Source organism: Vanellus vanellus, assembly GCF_965231255.1.
Source record: "Vanellus vanellus genome assembly, chromosome: 7".
NCBI lineage: Eukaryota > Metazoa > Chordata > Aves > Charadriiformes > Charadriidae > Vanellus > Vanellus vanellus.
This window is the reverse complement of record NC_138912.1, coordinates 24930066-24957029: the sequence shown is the minus strand read 5'-3', so window position 1 is coordinate 24957029 and position 26964 is coordinate 24930066. Positions and strand designations below refer to the sequence as shown.

Below are 26964 nucleotides of genomic sequence, written 5' to 3'. Positions count from 1 at the left end.
TCAGAAGTCAGATGGATACAGAGAGTGGCAGCGCTGGAGAAAACCAAGAGAGCAGGCAGGGGATGGTAGCTTTCTGGTGGTGCACATGCAAGAGATGAGGATTTTGTCAGGATGCCACCTCTCCCATTGCCCGTTGTGCCAGTGCCAAATCACTTGTGCACAGCATGACAGAGAACAGCAGCGCAATGCTGCTAACCCACATAGCGTTGGGCTCAACAAGGAGGTAAGAAGATAAAAGATGAGTTTTGTTTTATTATAGTCGACATGCAGGCATCACGTTATCTTAGTCATACTGAGGCTAGGTAGCTAAATTGCCAGGTTTAATGTTTCAGGTCACATCAGGGAATAGTTTTACCAGCAGATGTAAGGATCGTCCTTTGGAGTGGGTAGCACTCAAGGTCAGAGTCAGCAAATCCTCCTCTAAAAATAGACTCTAGTTGCAAAGTTGGTAAGATTTCTTTTGTTGGTTCTGCCGCACTTCACAGGACCCAGCTACCTAGAGCAGCTACCTAAGCTTACAGGTAAGGTAAGCAATATACATTTTCTGCTGTACTTCTTGTGCTCCTTTGCTTCCTTTTATAACCTAGTTTAGTAAACCAGGGAGAGGACTGAGACCAGGCAAACTTTCTAAGGTAACTGATAACTTCATAAACTTGTTGCAGGAAAAAAAAAAAAAAAAAAAAAAAGCTTAAAACTACTGCAGAGACAGACAAAGATGTTTTGAAAATATAACATAATTTTTTAAAAAACAAAGTGGCCATGTCACAGAAATTCCTTTATAAAATAGGAAGTTAGGTGCCAAAGCTATTATCTTAGAGATAATTTCAATTTAAATTTTAAAAGTTAGGAATAAAAATGCAATTTTTCAAGCTTTTGTGACATCTGTCCCAGAATATTTTGCTTATTCTTCCATAATTGCTCCACCCTTCAGTCAAATCTAACTTTTCCAATTGAATTACAATTCTCTCAGATGACGCTGTGTTTTAAGTTTCTTTGGGCACTCTCATAATATTTAATGAAAACTCAGCTTAATCTGTTTTAAATTAACCAGTTCAGTCAACAATAAAGAAAGAGGGCAAAAATAAGTTTTTAAAAAGTCATCTGTGGCTTAGAAATTCATTGAAATAACTGGTTAGTTTTGAGTATTCACAGCAGGAGGGTCTGGGAAATTATTGCACAGAGGTTACGATTCTTCTGGCTTTAAACACTTTAAAGACGAATGCATTGGATGAACTCTTTTACAGTCCCTCAATGCTTCAAGCATAAGAATGCAGAGGTAAAATAAAGCAACTGAAGGAAACGACAGTTTTTGGTGAAGACTAGGACAGGAACAAGGAACACAGGATGGTGTTATTCTTCTCTTAAGTATCCTGCAGGTACCCCAGGGATTTTGGGTGTACACCACTTTGCTTAATTCTTTTAGGGCGCCTTTAGAGAAAGATTTTTTGGAAGGATTTACTCCTTCTCCCTCCCAAAAAGTAGTTGCACAAAATTAATTCTTTTTTGGTCTAGTGTTAGGGAAAAAAACCCACCCAAGGAGCCTTTGCGGCACCGTACCTCATTGCAGCGCCCCGGGGCACAGCCAGCGCCCGGTTACACAGGAAAGCAAACAGCTCTTCACGGCTGTTGCCGGTGTTTGGAGTCTGAGCGAAATGTTGTAGGGATGGCATATCAGGGAACACCATTTTAAATTCATTTCGTTAAATCACCCGACAAAGCAAGCTTTTGCTACTGCAGCTAACCAACTCTCAGCTCAACTGATGTACTGCAGTCATGAACAGCTTAGAAACCAAAGCACTGTTTACCCTCCTCCCAAGTGCAAACACTGCGCTCCAGACAGCGTGTGCATTGGCTTCTGCAAGGAGAATTTTCCAGTTTATAAAACAGCCCTCTGCTTAGTCATACTCAAAAAGGGTAAGTACTTTTTCACCCTGAAGGGAGGTATGTATCTGGCATGCCGGCTGGAAACGGAAGAACAAAACATTTCGTAAGAATTCAGGAACTTGCTCAATAGGTCCCCTCTTGCTATTTCTGAAGACCCTCAGTCATTAGAGTTGATTTTTGCCTGCCTTCAGCACAGAGAGAGTGCTTCCCTGAAAACAGGTTAGTAAACTGGATTCAAGCCTTTTGTACTTTTTTTTTTTTTTTAAAGTATAGAAAAACTGGTATTCTCCATCCTTACCTTCTTCAGGTACTTCCCTCTCTTGTACACACTTGTTACAGACACCGTCTCTCCCCAAAGGTCCAATCTATGGTAGTTATTGAACTGAAAGGAGTAAGTAAATAAAAATAAAAGCATTATTTTTGCAGTTGGAAGCCAAAAAGGTCTCAGGTTTGGACCCCCTGGAAGATAGATGTCCTCTAATTTCAGTGGTGTAGAATTCTACCTGACAAATAAAAACATTAAAAGAAGTCAGCTCTCCATACAACACCAGAAGAGAAAATGGGAATAATTTCTCAGTAACAAGCACTTCATGCACAAAAGTGGTTTCTTAATCATAATTACAGGCTTTTTTTCCCCCTTTATTGTTCTTCTTTCAAATTTAGTGTTCATGGCAGTAGATAAATTCACTCCTCAGACTTGAGGGTCAAACCACTGGCTAATTTCAAGGGCCCCATGTTTATCTCCTACTGCACTGGTGTGTACTGAAACATCATTACTTCTGTAGACTTCTCATGACAGGCCCAGAGCTGACAGATAGTCTGCTTTGGTTATTTTCTTTCCCTTTCTTGGCATCTTGAAAAATAAAAATAAAAAAAAAAACAAACCCAAACCTTAAGATATCACAGCTCCACTCCTTTTTCACAGCTGTCATCAGGAAAGAGGTAGGAAGCAAAATCTAAAAGCATCAAAACAGGAACAAGATTAAAATCTGCCTCCACATTTACAAATAGGCTGTATATTTAGGTGTTTGCTGGCTGCTAAAAACCTTCAATATTCAGCTAAACCAGAAGAATTTGAGATTGCTTTGTATTTTTAGGGAGAAGTAGGTTTTAGACAACTCTGAGTACAAAACCGAGGCTGGTACACTTGTGCACACCAAATTAAATTTAATAAAGCCAGCATCAAAAGCCTCACTAGCACAGGTGATTGATGTCATATGGGCTGGAAGAACTCCCATGAGCAGGAAACATGGGTGGTAAAGAATTTCAACTATTCTGCTATATAAATACGGACTGAAGCGGGCACTAAGGCAAGGCAGCCCTGTGCCCTGTGTCAGGCAGGATAGAACAGCTAACAGGATTACAGTGTTCCTTCTGAAGGAGAGGTGGAAAATTGTCTTCTGTCTCCATCTTTCTTCCCACCTTTTATTTTCTCTCTTTACTTGTTTGTATCAATACCATTGGGCTCTGACTGTACTGGGCATGTGTAGCTTCAGGCACACAAACACAGCTACAAATTGGCAGGCAGAGTATGTACGCTTGGGACAACAGCAGTGATGGAGGAACCCCCCTGGGTCAGAGAGGGGGACAGAAAAGAAGGGGAGAAGGTACATAGGTCCTTCCAAAGGACAAAGGCAAATGCAATCCTTTTCTGTGCATGTCTGCGCTTTTTTTTTTTTTTTTTTTTTTTTTTTTTTTTTTTACAATCTCTACAGCTGACTTGTATCTTAACTTCCAGGCATAAATCTTGCCAAATTGTTTGCATCTTTATACACAGTGCTAAGGCTTGCACAGCACATGGAGCCAAAAATATTAAGCAGCACAGTATTTTTTTTAATGTAGATAATGACTTATAGCTTTCAGTCTCAAAGTACTCAGAAACTTCCACCACATCTGGAAAACCAGCATTAGAAACGTACACACCACCACCAGAGCTCTGACGTTCACCTCTAGATATGAACCTCAGTTTCCCCTCCCCCCATCTGTGGAATTACCAAACTGTAGAGCTCATGACTGATGTTTCCAAAAGCATGAGCTAACCCTCTACAAATTTTGAGGTGCGGGAGGCACATCCCTCCAGTTGAACAAATTTGAAAAGGAGCCACTATGGTCTGTGACTTCCCAGGACTTTCCTGGAAATTTTGGCTTAATTTGGGTAGTTCAAGGGACAAGGCGCAGAAAGAAAATTTTTCACTGCCATATCACTGCTCCAGCCACTAGACTGTGCTCCCTCTCCAAATTAAAAGCAGATAGACTGGCAGATTTCCCTTTTTTTTTTTTTTCCCTTGCACTTTCTTTCCTCCCTCCCCGTTTTGTTAAAAATAAAATAAAAAAGCTAAAGAGCTCTATAAGCAATTCCATTTGGCAGCTGTAGAGTGGATAGTGAACATAAAGAAGAGATTCCTTTGCTGTGCCTAATGCATGCTGCTTATCCAAATTAGCCACACAATTACTTCTATCAATGCAAAAGTAGTTTAATGTTTTTTTTCTCTAGTGCACAGCACTTGAGAACGACTTAAAATGCAGTGTAATTTGCTACAGTGTATGTCCTGAAGTGGCTCGCTAATGAAAAGAGGATTAACTCTCCATTATTCTGAATTACCATTTTGTGAAATCACTAACAATATTTTCATTTATATACATATAACCCAAGGGGGAGAAATATTCCAGCCATCCAAGTGATTAACAAATAAAATTCATTAGATAACATGCACTTTGGTCTTATTTATTAAGAGAAAGATTAGGGTATAAAAATGCAGATGACTGAATTTTTATCATCCTTGTTCTGATAATACACTTCAGTCCATGACAGCATAATTGGTGAGCACTGGCAGTTCAGCGTTATAGTCCCATGCTGGACTGAGAAGCAGGACAACCCACAGGATGTCAGGCTCAGCAGACGAAATCATGCAGGCTTGAGCATCATACTCCAGTGCCACTGAGATGGACCTGGCGCTCGGCTGCCGCCCACCACTGCAGGGTGGGCGCAGAGAGGGAACAGAAAGGTCTCAGCAGCCTGCGCAGACTGATCTCGGCACAGGGCAGCAGAGAGCGAGAGAGGAGCTGTGCCTTGGGCACAGGGCAAGAGCGGGATGAGCCGCAGATCGCCCTGCCTCGCTGGAAGGGAATTGCTGGCCCCAGTGCATGGCTCCGTTCCTCACTATGCCCCGAAGCTGGGCTCAAACCTTCCAGCCAAGGAGAACCTCTCTGGGACAATGGCTGCTCCCACTAGCTGACTCTCTCTTCATTCCTTCCCCACGAAATAAGAAAGGCTGTCCCGTGCTGGAGCAGCACTTCCAGGAGCAAGAGGGGCTCAGAGCCTCTTATGCAAAGGACATGAGGACCATCCCTACCCCAGAGGGCTTTCACATCCAAGGCTGTGTGTCCCCAGCACAGTGCGCTGCCTTGAAGCAACCACCAAACTAGTACGGGAAAGCTGCACTGGTACATCATTCAGCCTGCACTAATTAGTCTATCAGGCAGAGCATTTTAGCCCAAGTGAAGCACTGCAAGGGGTGGGAGGCTGCTTCAATGAGCCTGTTCAGGGGAAAACCTGCAGTCTGCCTGCCATGCCACTGCGCTGGGTGAACACCCTGCAAGGGACCGTCTCCCCTCCCCAGAGGTCTGCAAAAAAATCTGAGCTTTCCCTGCTTGGGCTTGTGCTAGACAGTCATCCTTATATAGAGAAACAGTCATCCTTATATCCACAACAGTATTAAGAACAACCACAAAAAAAAAAAAAAATTCCAGTCCACTTTTTTTTTTTTAAAAAAATCCAAGAAGGCAGGCCAAGGGAACAGTCTTCCCACAGCTCCCTTTGGTGTACACAGAGCAGTCATTACTAGATGAGGTTAGACATCCTTGGTTCCTGCAAAGACACAAGCCTTTCCGTCCTCCTCCCCGCAACCCAGTGCTTCATGGCAATTAATTCCAGAGCTCAAGCAGCAAGCCAGCCCCTTTTTTCCTCCTTCCCACCCCTTCTAGTTAAACTCTAGTTAAAATTCTTACTTAGTCTAGAGTAGCATCTGAAATACAGATTTTATTAGAGGAACTTCAACTGATGCTTTCCTGTGCTCTAATTCAATTTAAAAATCCCTGCAGCAGATAACATTGGCAAGGCATAAAAGAACATAGCTTGCTTGAAAGTTCAGGGAGTGTATGGCTTCCCAGGACAGACAGAAACAAGTATTTCTCAGCAGAGGTCTAACTTTCAGACTGCTAACCAAGCTTCAAACTGAGACGGTGTTACAGTACCACAAACGATTGTTTGCAGATGTAATTGCCCTATTTTGAGGTCTGCAGCCTACAAGCAGGACTATTGGTGTAACAAATCAATGTGCTGTGGCCACTGAGTGTGATTACAGATCACATTGCTTTCTCTTCTTCCCTTCATTTCCTCCCTTCCCTTGTTATGGAGCAGTGAATAAAAGCAGAGTCAGTCCTTCAGCATCAAGGCAACAGGCTCTCAGTTAAGATAATTCCTTACTAGACAAATAGCAGCTCTTATCAAATTCTAGATAACAGCCTATTCTCTTCTAAAGTCAGACTGTATTAGATTTGTATCTCTGACAGTCTAACATTATCTACTCTGTTGAGTCTGCATGCAGAATTAGCATAATTCTGGCACAGGAAGGAAAAAGAGAATGGCTACTGGGGGCACGAAGATGGGACTTGGTGCTACTCAGAGGCAGGCAAGACCAAGAACAAGGTAAATTTGCTAGAAACTAGAACTCTCAGAGCCCTTTACAAATCTCAACAGAGGACCACTTAGCTGAACACCATCATGTTTTAGGAAGCTTGGCTGAAAGATAGATCCCCTTGCCAGTGTAAGCAAGCCAATTTTTGAACAAAGGTGTACGCATACCAAGCAAAAACTGACTCCATAATCTTGCGTAGCTTTGGAGTAGGAAAACAGGAATCATTTCGCTTTTTCAAGTTTTGTGGAAAAACAGAACATGACAGGCATAAAAGCGCCCAAACTGAGGAAACAAACCCCATGGGCACATGGGATGTCATTGAAAAATTGTCATCCTGCTTGCAGGAGAGCTCTACAACAGCTGCACAAACGCACTAGCCAGATTTCTGTAATTAAAAGGACACAAATGTCACCAGCGGCCAACAGCAAAAAATTTGTGGGAGCCACTACAGGATTTGTTGCCTGCAAGAATGGTGGATTTTGGCAGACTGTACTCACACACTTTCTAAGATCAAGCCCAACTCCACATCTTCTTGTTACAAGTCTCCTACAGAACTGCAAGGTTCAACTTCTCCCTTCAGGAGGCCGAGAGACAGGAGCAACTGCTGCCCTGAGACATCAGGCAGTCCAGCGGGAGAACCAAGACAGACCCAACAGGGAGATGGAGCAAACAAGAAAGTCTGCAGCAGAAGGCTGGCGACACGGAAAAAAGTAAACTTGGTTCAGAGGACAAGAGGGAAAGATGGTTAAGTGACAACTGGCAACAGGGTAAATAGGAGGTCAGGTATGTAGCTAGTGCCAAATTCTAGTTCCTAGAGGTTTGCTGTAGCTTAAAGATCAGCTGCACAAGCAGTTTAACTTCTTGCTGACAACCTGCAGAACAAAACATGCTTTGCCTTCAGAAATGTGCAAATCCATAGAAGAAAACCAAAGGAGACATTACAACAACCATACCCCTGACAATAATTCTTCTCCAACATTCTGCCTGGATCTTTGACATGATTATTTGTCTGGTAGTGTGCAGAGTTTCCAGCACTGTTATTTTGGACAGAAAAGCTCTCATGTACACCCGTAGCACTTGTCAGTCGCTCCCTTGTTTCTTCTTTTTTTACCGAGAATACATGTATGTACTGTACCTTAGATCTCCCCCTGCAAAATTTTCTTCAAGTAATCAAAAAATTAAAGTGAAAAACACTTGACCTGAACACATCCAACAGTGCATGTGTGGGGATACCACAGGACAGCGCAGTGCCACACCTGAGCTAAGGAGCGCAGCATCACACTCTTGCAGCTGTACTGCAGCAGCTGGTAGGGTTGCCGCTGGTGCAAGGGTCTCTGTATCACACATATTTCACTGGACTTTTACCCAAGATACTTCAGCTGCAGGGAATTAGGAAAGTTAAACATGGATGCAAAAGACCCACTTGTCCAACTGACAAGAATATTTTTGCAAACCTGTAGTTACTTGCCGTGTACTAAGGCAGTGTCTTCACAAAGGCATGGATGGGGGAGGTGTCAAGACTCAAGTTAGTCTCTGGCCTTTAACTTCACTCACCAGCTTTGTGAAATCTCCAGCCTGCCCTCTGAGCTCCCACTGTTGAATCCACAGCTGAGGGAGGCAAACTATACAGGAGAAAGTCTACGTCAGGGCCGCAGCTGAGGAAATGACAGCAAGCAGGAGAGAATCTGGAGCTTCAAGAGGTGTGTAAAGATGACACCAAAGGATTCAATACTAGCCAATAGCTCAAATACATGAGACACCAAGGTTGTCAGTTCTGAGCAATACAACTCTGACAGCATGACCAGGCAAAGGGTGTTGGTTTTGGCAACATTAATGATACTCTGATTTTAGCTACAGGATAACATAACATCGCTCCCTTCTATATTTTCATCAGTGCTTCTTCCTACCCATTTGGCACGTATACATCTAGGTTTGAACCAAAAAAGAAGGAAGTCCTTGAGCCCATCCTAGCTAAAAATATTTTGTCAGTCAGTCAGTGGTGCTGCAAAAAGGCAAACTCTTATTCCTGCACAAAGCTTACAAGGTTCAGTGTGCATTAAGATCCTGAAGGAGTAGACAAGAACACCCAGGATCCACCTGAACGGACATATTTAATCTCTCTGCATTGCTGAAAATCACATAAAGAAGAAGCCTTTAGGAGATTCACAATTAATGATGAAGTAACATCTTAAATTTCCCCCACTCAGTTCCCCTAGCTGCTCTAGATCCCTTGGGTCCGGCTGCTAGACCTAACATTTTTACCAGTGGATTTTCTAGGAAACTAATTCCCAGTGGAGATCAAACTTCAGTGCTCACAAACCTTTGTCTTTTGCTCCCATTGCTGGTGAGCTTGTCCAACAAAGCATTCCTTGCCTAGTTCAGGGGAGGCAGAAATCCAGGTGCAAGTCTGTGTCTGCCACAGAGCAGGTACATCCATATCATACCATGCCCAGCTCAATCACAGCAGGCCAGTGTTGCTCTCAGCATCCCACAGCTGAAGCAGAACTCACTTGCTTTGTTCTTAACGTTCTGTTTGGATTGCATTCCAGTTGCTGGCACATCCTGAGTGCACTACTTCATGGACAAGATGTCATCAGCAGGTTTGAACGCTGGGAAGAAAAACGCATACACAGCAATCAAAGCAGATCCTAATGAGGAATACTGTACCCCAGGTGCATTCGAATTGGAGCGGCTCTTCTGGAAAGGATGCCCAAAGTACACTCACGTCAATGAAGTCTGGCCCAACCTCTACATAGGAGATGAGTAAGTGCACACAGTACCTCCCTACATAGCAGATGAGCAAGTGTACATATTACATCTGTTCTACATAGAAGATGACTAAGCTGTACTAAATACAGCTCACCAATACAGCAAGGTGTTTATTTCCTCCTCCTACATATTCATTAGTATTTAGCGGTGATGATGTGATTTGATGAGCTACTGACAGATGCCAGAGTTCAGAGCAATCGGAGTCTGGCACGGCCCTTCGGGATATGGGCACACAGTGTTGGTTGCTGTGTGGCAGGGTCTACCGGTAAAGACTGAGCAACAGGAGCAGTTGTGGCACCAGTGTAGGCTGCAGAGGTTGAAGGTAGTCACGAACTATTTTTAAATGTCTCATTTAAAGGAGTAATTTGTCATTTATTTCCAACTGAAAGTCTGGCCACAGTTACACTGACAGAAGGGCGTGGCCTAGATGTGTTGGACCACAGCTTGGGTTGGTTTAAGCCTAAAATGTAATTCTTGAAAAGTGACTGAAGAGGCAGCTCAACCCGCAGCGACGTTTCCGCATTTCCAAGCCTGTGCTTGTGTACATGTACTCTGCATTTCCAAATTGCTCAAGAGATTAAAATAAACAGAACCCCGTGGAAGGCAAAGCTGCAGAGATGCGTCTCACTGATCAGACCAAGTGTGATTTGGAAAAAAAACAAACCCACAAAACAGACTTAGCTCTGCTGAGCACAGGACTAAGCTAGAAACAGCATATTCTGACAAGCAGAGATGACTGCTGCAGCAGGGAGACATGCCATCAGAAAATCCCCCAACCCAAACCATGAGCAGAGCAAAAGAGCTTTCCTTACCCCTTAGGCATTATTAGTCCCCTTCCCATTCTCCTCTACACCCTGCACTAACATCACATTTATTTTACATGATCACTGTATGGCACAAGCAGGAGCCCCGCGGGCTCCAAAGTTCTCAATAATTTTTTAAAAGGTCCTAAAATTCATCTGTTGCCAGCTTATAAAAGAGGAAAGATATACAGCTTTGAAAGTTACAAGACTCCTAATATCATCAACCAATTACTTCTGTGGCGCCAGAAGTAACAGAAAGACACACAAGAGTTCTGGGCATTAACCAAGCTGGGGCCCCCAACTTTAGAGACAGAAAAAAAAAAATAAAAAAATTAAGCTTTGGGAAGAGCCTAACCAAATGACTCGGGAACAAGGAAAAGGGCGTTGAGTTGTCCTCTTCCCATCCAACCCTGCCCCTCCTGTTAGATTTATCCAACTCAAGATTCAGGGTAAAGAACAGCCTCTTCTGACATTTATTTTCTTTGTCCTTGTTCAAAAATAACAGCAGAATTCTTCTGAATGAAGTGTTAGAATAATTTCCCTCTTTTCTCTGTGATAACACTACAGCTCTGCACTCTGAGCCAAGGGATCTGATGAGCCAACAGGTCTTTGGACAATCAGCCTCCAAGCCCAGAACACCAGCCACTGATTTTTCCTAGAATCGTTCCTGACGCAGTGACTTGTCACACCTCATAATTTAATAAATGCTGGGAGGTGTGACTCTGAGCACAATACATGCCTGCCCTTAGTACAAACAAACCACAGGAACAGAAAAACAAGCTTCTTCAGAAATACTTTGAACTACACCCACTTGCGCTGGGCAGTATATTTCTGCAGGGGACCAGTCTAAAATCAGGAGGAAAAGCAACAGTGCTTCAAGGGGAAACAATTCCCCCACATGACTGGGACAAAAGAATGAGAAAGCCAATGGAGAAGGAAAAAGAACTGAGGATGCGGGGTGGTGGTGGTGGTGGTAAACAGAAGTAAAACTTCTCCAGCAAACGGGGCTCCCTGAAAGAGGAGCTATTATCAGCTGGATAAAGGCAAACATGACATTCAGTAGCAGAAAAATATGAGATGAGAACTGGTCTGCAGGCAAGACGCAGCTTTTATTACCAGAATAAAATGTCACTTCAATCAGGCAAAGCCCAGGGACCTCTGTGTCTTTCCTAGGCCAGCTCCACATCTTACTTCTGACCAACAGCTTCCCCCTTCAGTGTGGCAGGGCATTTTGTATTGTTTTATTTTAAGATCTTGCTGTAGCACTGGTCGCCAAAGAGCTGCCATGGAGACATGAACAGATGTTGGGTGTATTTGCATCCTTAGCCATGCTAAATTAAGGTTGATCTTGAAAGAATTTAGTGGAGCTCATCAACAAAATCAAGTGAACACACACATGCAGAGTTTATCTTCAGAGCCTTCACATCTGTGCTTCATTCCTGCGTCCTGCATTTACAAGGTTAACAGGACTTGTGACTGCTTATGGAAATGCTAATTAATTACCCTGACTACGTAACCACATCTTCCTTCTAATGCAATACAGGCTATCAAGGAGCCCTGTGAGGCCACTCAATCCTTTTGTTACAAGGCTTTGCTGCAGATGTTGCCCAGAGGCAATGAAATCTCCATGAGCCTGTCAGGCCCAGAATAATCAAAGCCTCAAAATATAACATGCTGTGTTCAGCTCCAATTGAAATTTTCCTTCAGCAAGTTCCAAGGACTTTTAAAGACCAGACACTGGAACTTGTAGGAGACAGCCCAGTGATAGGAATAAAACACAGTTTGCCAAGGTATTGATTCATCAGCTACCAGGATTAGTGCTTGCATGTATCCTCCTCATGTCTAGAAGCCTTCTAAAGGGATAGACTGTCTTGCTCCTTTCACTGGTCACCAGGTTACTCTGATGGGCAGTCTTACTGGCTAATCCCAAACCTGCTTGGTTCATCACAATCACATGGAAAACCTCTGCCAGTTATGCAGCTTGTAGTTTTCTTCTTGTGGCTCTTCAGTGATCACCTTGTTACCTGAGATACCTGTGGTACCACCTGTTCGTGGTACCACATTTCTGAATTTCAAAGAATATTTTGGCTGAAGACAAAAGCCTCTCAAGATTTTGTTTTCCTCTTAACCATCATCTAGCTGTTACTAGGATTTAAAGCCTGATCACAATTTCAGGTGTTTCTGTGTTCTCAAACTACTTCCAGAGGAAAAGAAGTCTTCTGGAGACTAATTCCTTACTGATTAAATGTGAAAAAAAATGTGGATATGCAGCTGAACTGAGCTTGCACTTCAAGAAAGCTCTGGTCTGTGTTTGGCCCAGTACAGCTCCAGGGCTTATGGTCTTAAGAACTAGCACAGGTAAGCTTCAACAAGACACATGAGTAACTTGAACCTACAGATTGGAGTGTATGATAATTAAAATACATAACTAAACTTTAAATATATGCTTAACTAAAACTCATCCTCTCCCCTTTCTCCAGAAAAACAATACAGCAGGGCTTTTTCCAAGTGACGAAGTAGAGAGACAATTTATACTGATCTAGAAGAGATGAGACTCACTCAGGGTAGCAAATAGTTACCTCCCACGGTTTAGCTTTATGAACTCCTAGCATCTACACCAGTATTAATCACGCAAAAATAGGAGTGTATGCAGATTTAGATTATAACAACACTCTTGAGGACACAGTTTCAACTCTGTTAGTATGAGAATCTGCCAACTGTAACAGCAGTTTAACAATCCAGAAAATCAGATCCGTAACACTAGACCATAAATCTCTTAAAGCAGTAATGGTTTCCAAGACAAGTAACCCTCACCCACAAAACACCCCTGTCTATAGGTGATTTCTAACACTCGGTGAGTGGCTGAAGCCAAGACCAGGAGCTGACTGACTACATCACGTGTTTGATGCCTTTGCTGTATAGAAAGTGGAGAGGTATTTCTTGTATCTAGGTTGCATCACTTACAAAAACAATATTCACCATTCGGGGCTGGAAGAAAATGGACTATTAAGTCTTTTTCTACCACGTATTACAAAGACCCTGTTCAGTATTTGCAGTGGTACCTAAAAATCCTTCTAATTCACACTGAGCAGGAGGTATCTGCAGAAATGGGGCAACACCTCAGAAAGAAAAGGGGATACAATGCTACCCTATCTCTAGATTCCCTCAGTGCTGGAGTTACCGAAGGAAATTGGGTCAGCATTATGGGAAATTCTCACATCTCTCCTCAGGAGGGAGAACTGCCAGATTTTCTTAAGAAAGTGTCAGTATTGCCTATATTCAGGAAGCTTCTTTCTGACACTGACCATCTGGTAAATTAGCATTCTGCATCAAGCTTTCCGTCAGCGTTTAAGAAAACGGAAAATTTTGAGAGAGACAATTCCTCTTCTAGTAACATGTTGCCTCAGATTTCCTTGTGTTTTGTCAATCTGGGTCACGTCAATCTGTGGGCTTTAACAGTCTATACTGAAACATGTTTCCATTGCTCAACCTTTGCACGAAGCTTAAGAGACTTGGCTCTACTCCGAGCTTATAAACATACCTCTCCTCTGGTTGACCACTACCAGCAGAAAGGTGCTGACTTACCTGTGGCAGGAGCTGCTCTGCCCACAACCCCATGAGGTGTTTTGGAGCATTACTTCCCTTCCTTTAGATGCACTTGGGTTTTCATGAGCCGCCTCCTCTTCCCTTTGTTAGCTGCTTTTTATATACTTAATACTTGATGTGGAGGTGTGGGCTGCAGTGCCTCTTTTTCCCTCTCTTGCAACTCCAGTGGTTTGGGCATCTTCCTGATGGAACCAGCTGGGACTAAAGCTTATTATGACACGATTTTTGAAAAGAGAGAGAAGGGATTTGGTACACTGGAGACAGCAACTTGAAAGGACGGATTTTCTTTCACGTTATAACTACTTACATTGTTGCTTCGAGAAGAAGGCAGAGTTTGCTGCAGCACTCGCTTTTAATCCTATGAATCTCAGCTTTAAAACCGACAGCAGGCATAGTTTAAGTCTTGGACAAGCCCTTTACTTGCCCTTGCACAACTCAAGAGACGTAAATAGTCTTTTGGGAACCATCTGGAAACGTATGACATTTTTGTTTGGGTCAGTTCTCCTTGGAGATAGTCAGTTATTATCAATATATCCCTACGTGAAAGTGATTTCATCTCCATTTTTCACCATTTAGGTGACTTTCCCATATCAAAGTGCTCCCCCTTGCCTGAGAACTTTAAAAACATGTTTATGAGTCCATCTGTCCTACAGTAAATGCAGGGTCTGATTCAGCAAAGCGCCGAGCTTTTGCTTAACGTGCTTTGCTATAGAAAGGAGGACTTCTGGGTATGCTTAACTTTTAGCTTATGTTTATGCACTCTAAATTGAAGATCTGATGAGTTTTTACATGGGACCAATCTGCCCAGTTCACCTCTTACTAAACTGAATTACACTGAAATTTTCACTGTTATCTCCCAGTGCCACACTTCACCTTCTCTGCATAGGAACACATTGAAGGCAGACACTGGAGACCACAGTTGCATTGAGTAAAAGGAAATCAAGTGCTAATAGCACAGATGGTGGAGATATACAAAATGAAAACAATTGCAAGAGTACTCAGATGCTTATGGCTTCACCTACACTGGTATTTGTAGGAAATTGTACAATGGCTACTTAAAATTTAACCATAATCACAAAAATGGAAATAATAAATTTCAATTTATTAGGAAACAGCAGCACCCAAGGACAGAAAAAGGAATATTGTTAGCTTGACTATTAAACTCGGCTAGTGAGCCAATTGCAAGGGAAAAAAATCTACGCCATTTCTAGCTGAAAGTGAATTAGAAATAAGAGTTGTAAATCCTCCAATAATGTATATGATTCATATACTGCTGAACGATCCTATGCTATTAGTCACCTCAACCAGTCAGATATTTGCAGATATTTATGCTTGATTTATTCCTTCCTTTCATCTCAAATATTGGTACCTCAGGCATGGTAAAAACTGCAAGGAAGACCAAAAGCGTTCCCCCTTGGGACATAACCAGGAGTATTGTGAATGACAACACACCAAAAAAAAATTAGGCTCTGATTAAAGCAAACAGATAACGAGGGATACTTCCACAACAGCATCTACACTACAGAATCTGTTGAGGTCAGAAAGCAAGCCAGGCCATCACACAAAGCTGAACTCCATCACACTGACGACTAAAGCCAGTCCAAGCAAACACATCAAGGGGCACAGTAACACTTCCATTTACAGGCATATGGGTTCCCCTACACGAGGGCTTAACAGCCTGTTTCTTGCTCTCTGTTAACTGGCAATCAATCTGCTGCAGACCCAGCATGACCTCAAGCTTAACTGCCTATAGTATGGCAGTGTCAAAGTCTCAGCACAGGCCATTCCTGCCCAATGATATTTATGATCAATGGGCAAGGTAAAAAGACAGCTGACGGGAGTGAAAAAGCAGATAAGCCTGGGTCAGTATGACAAGTGGTGGTCCAGCTGGGCTGTCTGCCTAGATTTTGTGGAAAGGTTTTACAAGAAAAGAAATGAGGAAAGTTTTTTGAAAGAATAGTAGAGATCTTGTATGAAAACATAATTATAAAGTGCAGGACTGGGGGGGGGGATGGAGAGAAAGGAGAAAGAGCATAAGTACTTCCTGATCTACATATCAAGTTTGAAACTAAGGACTCTCGCTCTTGAAAAGTCGTGTCACTTCAGCTTTCTTCAAAAGACGCAGATTCTAAAGCCAAAGGCAAGCACCTCTTGCAGTCCAGTGAACCCTATTTTGTATTGCACAATAACTGTTTCCTCAGATCTCTACAAAACATTATGAACCTTAGAAAAATCTTAGAAACCTTAGGAAAAGCTTTCCATAGATCATATTGTCCAGGGTATCTGCTGGAAGAAAAATACCTGACATCCCTTTACAGATTACATGCAATAGCTCATCCTGCAGATGCACAAGCCATGTACCCACAGGACCTACACTGACCACGCTCCACTTAGCCAGGGCAAATGTGTTAGGTCTTGGTTCAACTGACAGGTTCTATAACACCTACACACATCACAGTTTGAGTATCTCCAGGGAAAACATGGAGATCTTAACAGTTTTGAGTGCTCAACACTGAGCATTCATTTTCTGGAAGTTTTCTAGATTAGCAACTCAGTAGAAAGAAGAAAATGTGCATCTGTATTATAAAGATTGCATCAGGCAAGGTTACATTCAGTCCAAAAGGATATCACTGAATCAGTTTACATATCAACTGTAATTAAAAGGCAGATTAATGTTTTGAAATCAGCCTATTCCAATCATTGAGGAAAGCCGTACAAATTCTTCAGTGCCACAAACAGTGGAGTAGATAAGCCTCCAAGTATTTCCTCAGTATGCTTACAATTTACTTTAAAAACAAGGGATTGCACAGAAGATGATTTAGTTACCTCTGAGCATTTACGATGGGTTTTTTGCAACGGCATTCAAGATTGAACCATCGCTGCTTCTCATTCCCTTCCCAGCCCAAGCCATGGGAAACACAGTGAGCTAACAGAGTAACAATGTGTATATTCCCACACTCCAACAAGCCAACGGCCAGGCAATGCTGATGCAAATTGTGATGCAAAATGAACACCTAACTGCTTTGCCTTTAGTAGATTAAATAAAAAGGAGGGGGATTAATTCCATCCTGGGCCCCAACTTCACAGTATGCGAGACTGGGAGGTGGAGGGGGAAGTTCCCAGGAGCTTGGCCAGACTGAGCCAACTGCTTATGCAGTTAGTGAAAGACAGTATTCCTTCTTTCTGAATACCTATTGAAACACTGGGGCCACTGAACACTTAAAAATGAGATCCTAAGACACAGAACAAGGCTGTAAGTGCGACTGTCAGAAACAAATACATTAGATGCACCCACTGTGTCAAAAGGCAATCTCCTGAGAACCTAATCAAGGAAACATGAAAATTGGATTTCAGATGAATGTAAGTGTCAAATGTTAATGATTGTCATGTGACCTATTGTTTGTCATTGTTCTTGCTCGGAACAACTTCGTCATTTACTTCAAATGCTATTTATTAGCCTGAGCAGTGCCTGCAGAAACCCAAGTTTGGCAGGATCTACAGTCCATCAAAAACCTCATTTTTCCACTGACCCTAACTACACTACTGTCCCACATGCTTTTCAGCACACAGGTCTCCACTTGCAAGGGTTCCAGTTGAGCACAGATCTCTGACCTGAAACCATCAGTCTTTCCTGGATTGTTGGATATACACTTTGGGACAAGTCTGGTGAATGGAAAATATATTTTCTCTACCCCAGCACCAGGGAGGCAAAACAAAGTAAGACTTAATTTGAAAACAGTTCACCTCAAGCACATCAGAACCAAGTAGTTATTCACTGCACCTTTACTCTTGGGCCAGGACATTTAATCTGTTTTTTAAGTACAGGCCATCCTTATAGTCCAGAATTGAAGTGCCTTTGCTGGCAAAGCGTATAGAGCATATCCATCTGAAGAGAATCACAAGTCTTCCAAAAGGAGGGAGAAAAAGAAACATCTTTCTAGGTAAATCACTGCAACGAGAATACAAAGGGAAGGAGTGAGCATTATTTAACCTGAGGTGAAGGCGGCAAGTCACAGCACTAGCAGCAAGATGCTGCTGGTTCTCTGTTCTCCAGAGTCTCCCGAGGTTAGGCAGACATCACCACACTAACTGGAGGGTTTATTTATTTTTTCAGTCATCACACTGGGGACTTATGACATTATTTCATAGCAAAAATGCCAGCAGGGTCAAGACATTATCATTCCTGACCAGAAAGGAATTTCTGCAGGGAGAATGGTCAACTCAGAACAGCCAATTACCATGACCTTAATTTAAATCAGGAAGAGCAGAGGTGAGACCTTCAGTATCCATGTCCCAGTTAAATGCTCTGATCACTAGGTTCTTGACTGCTCAAAGGGGGATTTTGACTTTCACAGAAGCTGGGAAGGTGGAGTCAACTTCAAGCTATTCTAAGCTGTCACCACCAGAATTATGAAACACAACAGGTAGCCCACCACAACGTCCTGTGTGACAGCAGCTGCATTTACACATTGAAATGTTCAGGAAACATTCATGGAGAGAGGTATTTTTTGGTTGGAAAAAGCTGTTTCACATCATGCACTAATTCATTTATGGCAGCATTAGTTATGTGAAAATATATTAACAGAATAAATAAAGCTTATGCAATTCTCTGTAAAAAGCTCAGTAGTCTTCCCAGGCACTAATGAAACTTGACAGCTTTTCCAGAACAAAACTTTCCAAAATGAAAAGCTTTCTGCAATGTATCAAAAAAGTTTTTACATGCCTGTCCACAAACTGCACTTTTTGAGGAATTTCGGGCTGCTGGCAAACACTTAGAGTGGGCATTGGGCACACAAAAATCTAAGATTTCCTCTCCTGTCTGCCTTCCCTTGTCTAAGGGAAAAAAGGACAAGAAAAAATTAGAAAATTGGGCTAAATATACGACTTTCAGCTTTCACCGAAGGCTAATATTCAATTTCCATATCTAGTTCTTCTTGCTTTAGACCTCTGGTTTAATCAAACATGACAGTAAAAGGAAACCTGATAAGGAGCTGTGACCACAAAAGGGTGATTTTTTAAATTATTTTTATTTTTTAAAATAGAAATGGAGAAAAAAAAACAGTAACTTCTTTTAGGGATAAAGAGCTTCTTTTTGAATCCCACGTGATCTTACTACTCACATATCACTGACTTATTACTTCTGCAATATCAACTGATGGGACAGAAGGGGAAAGCAGCATTTATGGGTCCTATTTCAAGTTCTGCCACTGATACGCTTTTATGACTTTAAATAATTTCTTCAATTTCTTTCTGTATCTTAAATTTCTTCTTGTACAAGATGGATAGATACCAATATTGCCTACATTACAAAGGTGCCAGGAAAATACATTCGTTTTTAAGGTGCTCTGAGGACTTGTGAGAGATAATTATGAACTCCAGAAGGATCATTCATTCTGAATGACATCATCTTAAGATCTTTACAATGGTAAATGATGCATTTTTGAAGCATTATCAGTTTCATTAACATTTGGAACGTAACAAATTAGTGATTTTTTTTTTTTTCTGGCTTGCTGAGTGAGCAAGAAGCTTCTTCACTTACATGACAGCTCTTGTTTTAACAGGAAAACTGCGTTAGATCGCTACAGCCTTGAGAAGGCAGGCTTCACCCACATCCTCAATGCAGCCCACGGTCAGCGGAATGTGGACACAGGACCAGAATATTATCACGACATGAATGTGGAGTACCATGGTGTGGAAGCAGATGATCTCCCCACTTTCAAGCTCAGCCAGTTCTTTTATTCAGCTTCTAAATTCATTGATAATGCGCTTCAGGATGAAAGAAGTAAGGAGGGTGCTGAAAATGGTTAAAAACAGTACAGTTACTCCATGTGATTATCAGCATAGTTCCATGTCATTCAACCTTGTGGGAACGAAACAATACAGTTTCATGAGTACAGTTTAACAGAGAGTTAAAACTAGTATCAGAGAACTAGTTTAAGAGAAGGTAGTGATGTAACTAGGACCTTTCTCACTGCAGAGCTAGTACCAGCCTAAAAGTCCCTTACCAAGCACTTTTATCAACGTCCACATCACAGCTTGCATTAAGGTCTCCTGTCTGATAGAGGTTTTTTGTTGTGTTTATGAAGGAGTCAACACAACATCACAGACAATCGGACATTGCATAGGTTCCATGAATTAGCTGTCTTTTCCTCAAATTAATCCCTATTAAGAAAGGTTTAATGAATATTGGTTGCAGAGTGGTGGGAGTGGAACACAAGTGCTCTGCAGAGATTCCAGGCTGTCACTCCACAGCTTCATGCTCTGCAGCATTAGATTCACTCTACAAATATAAAAACCACCTTCCCACCTGTCCATCAGATCTACCCCAAGCTATAGCAGATTTATCTCTCTGCCATCTTCCAAGCTGCAGGGGACCGAAACAACGCTGACAGCAGAGATCTAGAAGCATTTCATTAAAACCTTTATAATTTCTCAGCTTGATTACTACAAGTCATTATTTGCTGACCTCCAGCAGCATTCTATCAGAATGCTTTACATTGATGTGAAGTGCTACAGCCTAGGCCTCACACTGCCCTTCAATATTACTCCTACTCCTTCCCCCCGGCTTTTTTTTTTTTTTTTTAAAACATCTTGACAGGATATTTTACCAGAAACTAGCTGAGAAACTTAAGACTTTCCTGCTGACCTACAAAGATCTTAATATCAGAGGATCACATATCAATTTTCTAGCCTCCTGTCAGCTTCTGTTCTTGGCTGCTTAGCTCAGCTGTAGACAGCTACTACCTGGCTTGCCCCCAGTAGCCAGCCAGGTCTTAAATTTTACCCTTTCAGCAAGTACAGTCTACAGCAACAGTCCCTTCCCTTGTTCAGGTGAAAGTCTTGAAAGCAGTTCAGTTTTAAAAAATCAAAGTCCTAATAGCAGGCGAAACTGCTTGAGGAGCTTACTTGCCTGTGAAGAAAGGTACCTGGCATTTCAAAAAGTAAGTTTGAAGCACTGCCTTTGGGAAGGAGCGGATAACTACCATGTACCTGTGTCTAGCCATGGCTGGAGGCCAGAGGTCAGTATCAGACTGGAGTAGCTGAAATAAGAAATGCAGACTTCCTCACTTCCATCACTCTCTTGTTCCTCTAACACCTTTGTCTGCTGCACAGAGGTAAAGAAACAAGCATAAGGGAAGCAGCAAAGCCTAGATAAAAAACTTGCATCCCAATAAATACTGAGGCAGGGAAGTAGGGCAGGAGGGAGGCGGGGGGTAGTATCAACCTTTTTGTTTCAAAACCACATCAAAGTCCAGTAAGTTCTGAGACAGTATCAAGCACCAGTCCAGCACTGAAACACAAGACCAAATCAGAGTGACTGGATGAACTTCTACAAAACAAAACAAAACAAATTTATCTGGACTTAAGTAGGTACTACCAACTGCAATCATTTCTGTAGCTGTGCACTGCCTGCCACATTCACATGGTTTCTAAATAACACAGCTAGAGTCTTTTCTGATGGAGACCAATAAAATAAAGAATTACTGTAACACTCATGAAGAAAAAGAGCAAGCTCTTAACTTTCTCATAAGGGAAAAGTACACTGAATGCACATCTCCTACCCCAGCCAAAGATATGCATAAAGATACATATGCATGGCCCAGGAAGGGACTTAAATGCATGTTAAATGCATGACAATAGCTTTCCAATACACATTTACAGAACAACAGAGTGATTCCAGAAGCTAAACTAAAGGATAGACAGATTTCTCTTACCTTACAGGAGTAAAGGCCAAAGGCAAGTAACTAGTGCTGTCCTCCAACAACATAAAGGCATTATTTGTGAAAGTACGTCTATTGTAGACAGGTGCTATGTATTTCAAGGGCCTAATGAAACAATTATTTGTGTGCACCTTCCTAACTGACAAATAGCATCCAGATTCCTAAACAGGATATTATAGCAAGTAACCAAGTACCTATCTCCAGTGGTAATACACCATGAACTCGGACTTTAGTATATGGCGCTAAATACACCATTACACTCATTTGCAACTTTGTATTAGAATGGAGCAAATGCAAAGAGATGGAAAAGGGGAAAACAAAAAAAAAAACATTTTGACTTTTGTGACCAGAATGTATGTATTTGCTTTGGCTGTATCACATTGTTTGGGATGTGACCTTCAGCCAGCCAAGTGATCAAATTCATTGACTAGATGTCTTCATATAATGCATTTTGCTGGGAAGCTGCTCAATAGTCAACGTTGTTGAAACAAGCTGTCAGGCAAATGAAGAAGCCTCTGTCTTTCTGCAACAGGCCAGAAAGCTTGGCAATTTGGATGCTGTCAAAACACAGCCCTAATGCAGTATTTCTGACTTAAACATTCCAAATCTTTGTGATGGAGAAGAAGCTTCCTGATCAGAGCAGAATTTGCAGACTTTAAGCACAGGTAGATGGACTTAAGAACAGTGAAAGTGGCTCAGTTATAAGCGTTTTAGAGGCAAACTCAGACTGTTCACAATTATGCATGCTGTCATACAGCTGTGCATAAAGACTTCCCAAAACACGCAATTCAGATCATAAGACAGCTTAAAATTTATACCAGTGAGGCTTGATTAACCTGAAAGGAACACATTATTTTAAGAGGTTTTTAAGTTCCCTTCTATGCTACAGATTTAGTACTCATTCCCTTGGTGTCTTAATTCCACAGAACGTAGAGGGGAATAGCATTTTTCTCCTCACGTGAAGATGCCATGGGAAAAAAAGAATACACTAAAGACTGAGAGGATAAAAGCAATGCGACAAGAAACATATGAGACAGATACGAAGATCCAGGGTATTTGACCAAAGACACCCCAACATTCATCACTCCATCTCACTCTGGGAAGAGTGCCGCATCTAGACAGATCTTCAGGAAACACAAGCCCAAGTCAAGTGACCAAAACAGTCACAAGGGACCTGTCACCACTCAGCCAACCTCTGGCTCTGTGCACTTGTATTTTATATTCAGCCACACCTTGAAGTATATAAGTGGCCAGAATCAAAGACTGCAAGAGTGGACTCCCTTCTCGAGGAAAGAGGGTTCATATTGGTCTTTACATCAGAAAAGACTACAGAAGAGACTGAAGAGACTACAAAATAGTACAGAAGGGACACAGTTCTTCATTTTGCTGTAACAGGCAGTTAGATCTTGAATATTAACACACAGGGAAGGGCATATTTCATTTTCCTAAAACCAGGAGGCATTTCAGAAAATTGTACAGCCATTTTTTGCCTTTGTGAACACAGTATAAAACTGTACATTTTCTCCTAGATCCCCTGCATTTGCCACCCACACAAAGCAAAGCCTTCCTTGTCCTATCACGTATTTTATCACCTCAACAGCAACCCATTTAGAAGGTGGGAAGCTCTAAAGAGAAGCATGAAGGGCTGAACAAATGAGAGTTTTCATCCGTTTCAAATATTTGCAGTAATAATAGAGGGGATTATCATTTTCCAGGAGAGGAAGAGGCACTTTTAGTTATCAGAGAAACTGGAATTTTGCCAAGATGCCTCTAAGACTATCTGCTGGGATTAGGATGCAGACTGTAACCATTAATCCTCTAGAGTTGGCAGCTCTTGATGCATCCATTACACAGCAGTGCTACTTGTGCCAAGACATCCTCTTGTGCCTGGAAGCAAAGGAGTTAATCAGCAGGAGTCACGGCTTTGCACCCAACACTTCTCACTAGGCATAGCTAACAGAGATAAACTATTATTGGCCCTGATAGGATTTTTTTTTTTTTTTTCCTGTGGCAATTCAGCTTAGCAGGGTGTTAGAGAGAGTGCTCCAAATCTACTTCCTTCAGCAGTTCAACCCTTTGTGAGACCCCCTCAAGGGCTTTGAATCATTTTTGGAAATCTTTTGAAGTGTTTCAAAACCTGTCAATCAGACCTGAACCCACTTACTGTTCTCTTCCTCCACCTCCCCCAGACACAGCAAATGGGGAAGGTTCTACTTTGGCTTACATCCTTGCTAGTACCTGAAGCCTTTCTGCCTCCCGAAGTCCAAAGTTAAACCACGCAGTGTCACAAACCTAAATCTTGAGGCACATTTATTCAGAGATGAAAACCATCAGCAGAGACTGCATTCACAATATAGGAGACACACCACTGCTGCAAGGAAATGATCATATAAACCAGAGAGCAGGTGATGGTGGGGAAACATTACTTTCATTCAACATGATAGGGTAAGGGTGATGAGACGGGAGATTTCTAAAGAAGCTTTTGTACAGTTTAAGAGGTGGTTTCTTTCTATTCCCCTGGTTATGTGCCTATTAACTGCTATGGCCCTTCTTATCCTCTGCCCCCCAAAATATCACCGAGCCTTAAAAAAGCCTTGTTAGCTATATTTTACAAGGGAAGTACTTAGGCATGAAGTAATACAATCTAGATCTTGAAGGATGTTATTGTCAGAACACCAACCAGAAAAAAAAAAAAAAAAAAAATTTGGTTAATTTTTGTGTCCACCTGGTAGAACAGAAAGTCACGTCTGTGTACTCCATTCATCCTCATGGAAGGATATTTCAGCAGCATACCAAACCCTCCCATACCCTTATGCTTTGGTCATTATGCCCAAACACAGAATTACATAGAAGCTGCCTGTGAGGCATGCAAACTTCGGCTGCAGCAGGGCTTGCCATGTTACTTAATGCAAGGATGCAACCCTCAGGCAGCCTCTGCAGCCTTTCTTCACAAATAAATTAAAAGATACCTGGTTTAGGATTAAATGGGTAATCTCCAATGTAGATGATTGTTCAGTTACTACAGTAATATTTACAGCCTCAGTTTCCCCACCTGTAAAAAGATGGGCCTTACAGAAGTGCTGGTAAGGGTAGTCAAGCCACCAAACAGAGCAGGGGCACTACAGAAACATTCACTGTCAAAAAAAAAAAAGTTTCATCTATGCATCATCTCTCTCTGTTTCCACAGACAAGGTTCTGGTTCACTGTGCTATGGGTCGCAGCCGGTCAGCCACATTGGTCTTGGCTTACCTGATGATTTACAAGAAGATGACAGTGGTGGATGCCATTGAGCAAGTATCAAGACATCGATGCATCTTGCCAAACCGGGGCTTCTTGAAGCAGCTGAGAGAACTGGACATAGCATTGGCACTGCAGAGGAGGAACACCAAAAACAGCCTACCATCTGGTGATGACAAGAACAGCACCACAATCTAGTATTGTTCCTGGCAGGGTTGTGCTACTAGAAAAGAAACTCCATAAAAGGAGAAGAGGGGAAGGTGTAGTTAATTACACAGTCACAAGGATAATTTGTTAGTTGGAAGGAAAAACAAAGTAAATTCAAATGCTGTCAAGATGAGAAAGAAGAGAAGCCAAATTTAAACCCATCTTAGAATGTTCCAGCCTTAGAGTTTTGTGTGACATGAACAAATAAATTTTACCCTCTGTAAAAAAGCTTTTACAGCACAAAAGCAGACACAACTTAAAGAAAACCCTCTTCTACCCGAGTACCTCAAAATCCTGATCCTAACACAGGCACATGGTCTTTAAAAGAGTGGAGCTAGGCATTCCTGAAGAGATTTTGCAGGGAAAACACTGGGATGGTAGCAGCACAAATGAATCGTGAAGTTTAGTCCCAGAGTCCTGAAGGATTTTGTAGGTGTTTCTTCTACAAACAAAGCAAGACCCTGGAGAAGGTCAGATGCATAAGCAGATACAACCATTCCAGGAGATATATACACTAAAATTTCAGCAGTTTCAGTTTTAATTTGTTTTTCCTAAATGCTTCAACTGCCTGAATTTTAAAAGGTCCTATACATTCAGTATCCAAGTCAATTTACTAGTCCACACAAAAAAAAAGAAAATTATGCCTTGTGACTAGTTTTCCTGCACTTGGAAAAACTAACTGCTAAAACAATAAACAAGAAAAACAATGTTAAAAGGAAGTTCAACACTGAACCTGTGCAGCCCTAATAACCCTCTATATAATCATGGATTATAATCAGTTTTCATGAGATTTTAGTTTTGAATAAAAGGGCAAGAGACACTGGCAACACTGGATCTACTCTTCTGCCTAAACTTATTCAATTTACTCTACCTGATAAAAACCATCAGTAACTATGTTTTGACACTATGACACTTGATGACTGCTGTAACTGGAATAGGATTTGTAGCTGATTTACACGCAGAATTGTATTCAAACAAGGTTTTCTAGGGCCTGGAGATGGGTATTTCTTTTGCTGTCTGAGACTTGTGCAAATATACAGGAAAAATTTTAGCTTCCTGTGGCCCAACTGCTTTTGGTGGAGACAGAGAGCTTTCAAACAACAGCCTCCCAACTACTGATAGAAAGCAAAATACTAGAAGTCTTAAGTAGTTCCCATTGATTTTGTCCTGCACAGCAGATCAGGAAATTGGCACACGGCAACACTGACATAGCAATAGAAGAATGTATTGACAATTTCCAGAGGACAAGATTCCAAGCTTTGCAGAAACTACAAGCTGCTATTCTTGCATGGAGATGAAAAATGGCACAAAACTGATTTCTCAAGAAGTAAATCAACAGAACCCTGTATTCCAGTGTTTCTACACATACTATTCGAAGGCCTTAAATATGGCCTAATTAAGTTTATTTATTCTTACTTAGTAGATGAAGAAAAAACTACCAAGAATTTAAATTACTCAACTAAAGTTATGATAACGCCAAACCTGTGATCCTACCTTGTATCTTCTTACAAACTCCCTCCCTACGCCATGAAGCTCAAAACAAGAGGTTTTTATCAATGCATACCCCAGAGCTTCACTGTGGAAGAGCTGACTTATGCAACTATATAGGTCACAAACAATACTGGAAATACATAGTTTTAATACAGAGAAGTATTAAAAGTAAAGGGAAGAGGAAGAAAAACAGAGTCCTAGGTCTTTACTACATTGGTCAGTTTGCTTGCTGCTGAAGGTGTCAGTCTTTACAGAACAGGCTGTATTAGAATCACCCTCAGCACTACAGATACTGCCAGGCCCATTCTTTGTATTTACCACACCGTATATAAAGGGAGTTAGTTTCCATCAACTAGCCTGCCTGATGGACAAACTAAACAGCTTATAAAACTAAAACACTGAGACAGTGACCTAACATGAAAGTTTTCTATGTTTAGAAGCTCGGTTTCTGCTTATATCACACAGCTTCTTAAAAAGTTAGTAAAAAATTGGTTATATTTTGTCCACTACTAGGAGATCAGGTAGCCAGAGGACGACAACACTTACCAT

The 26964-nt window shown here is 41.7% G+C and overlaps 1 protein-coding gene across 1 annotated transcript; it reads left to right on the top strand.

The window, feature by feature from the left end:
• The first annotated feature begins 497 nt into the window (after nucleotides 1-497).
• On the top strand, nucleotides 498-25306 carry DUSP29 (dual specificity phosphatase 29). The gene is made up of 4 exons (XM_082486694.1): nucleotides 498-526; nucleotides 9131-9344; nucleotides 19321-19541; nucleotides 24668-25306. Exons 2-4 carry the CDS (start codon nucleotides 9160-9162, stop codon nucleotides 24913-24915), a joined length of 654 nt encoding a protein of 217 aa, XP_082342820.1. The 5' UTR covers nucleotides 498-526; nucleotides 9131-9159; the 3' UTR covers nucleotides 24916-25306.
• The last annotated feature ends 1658 nt before the right edge of the window (nucleotides 25307-26964 follow it).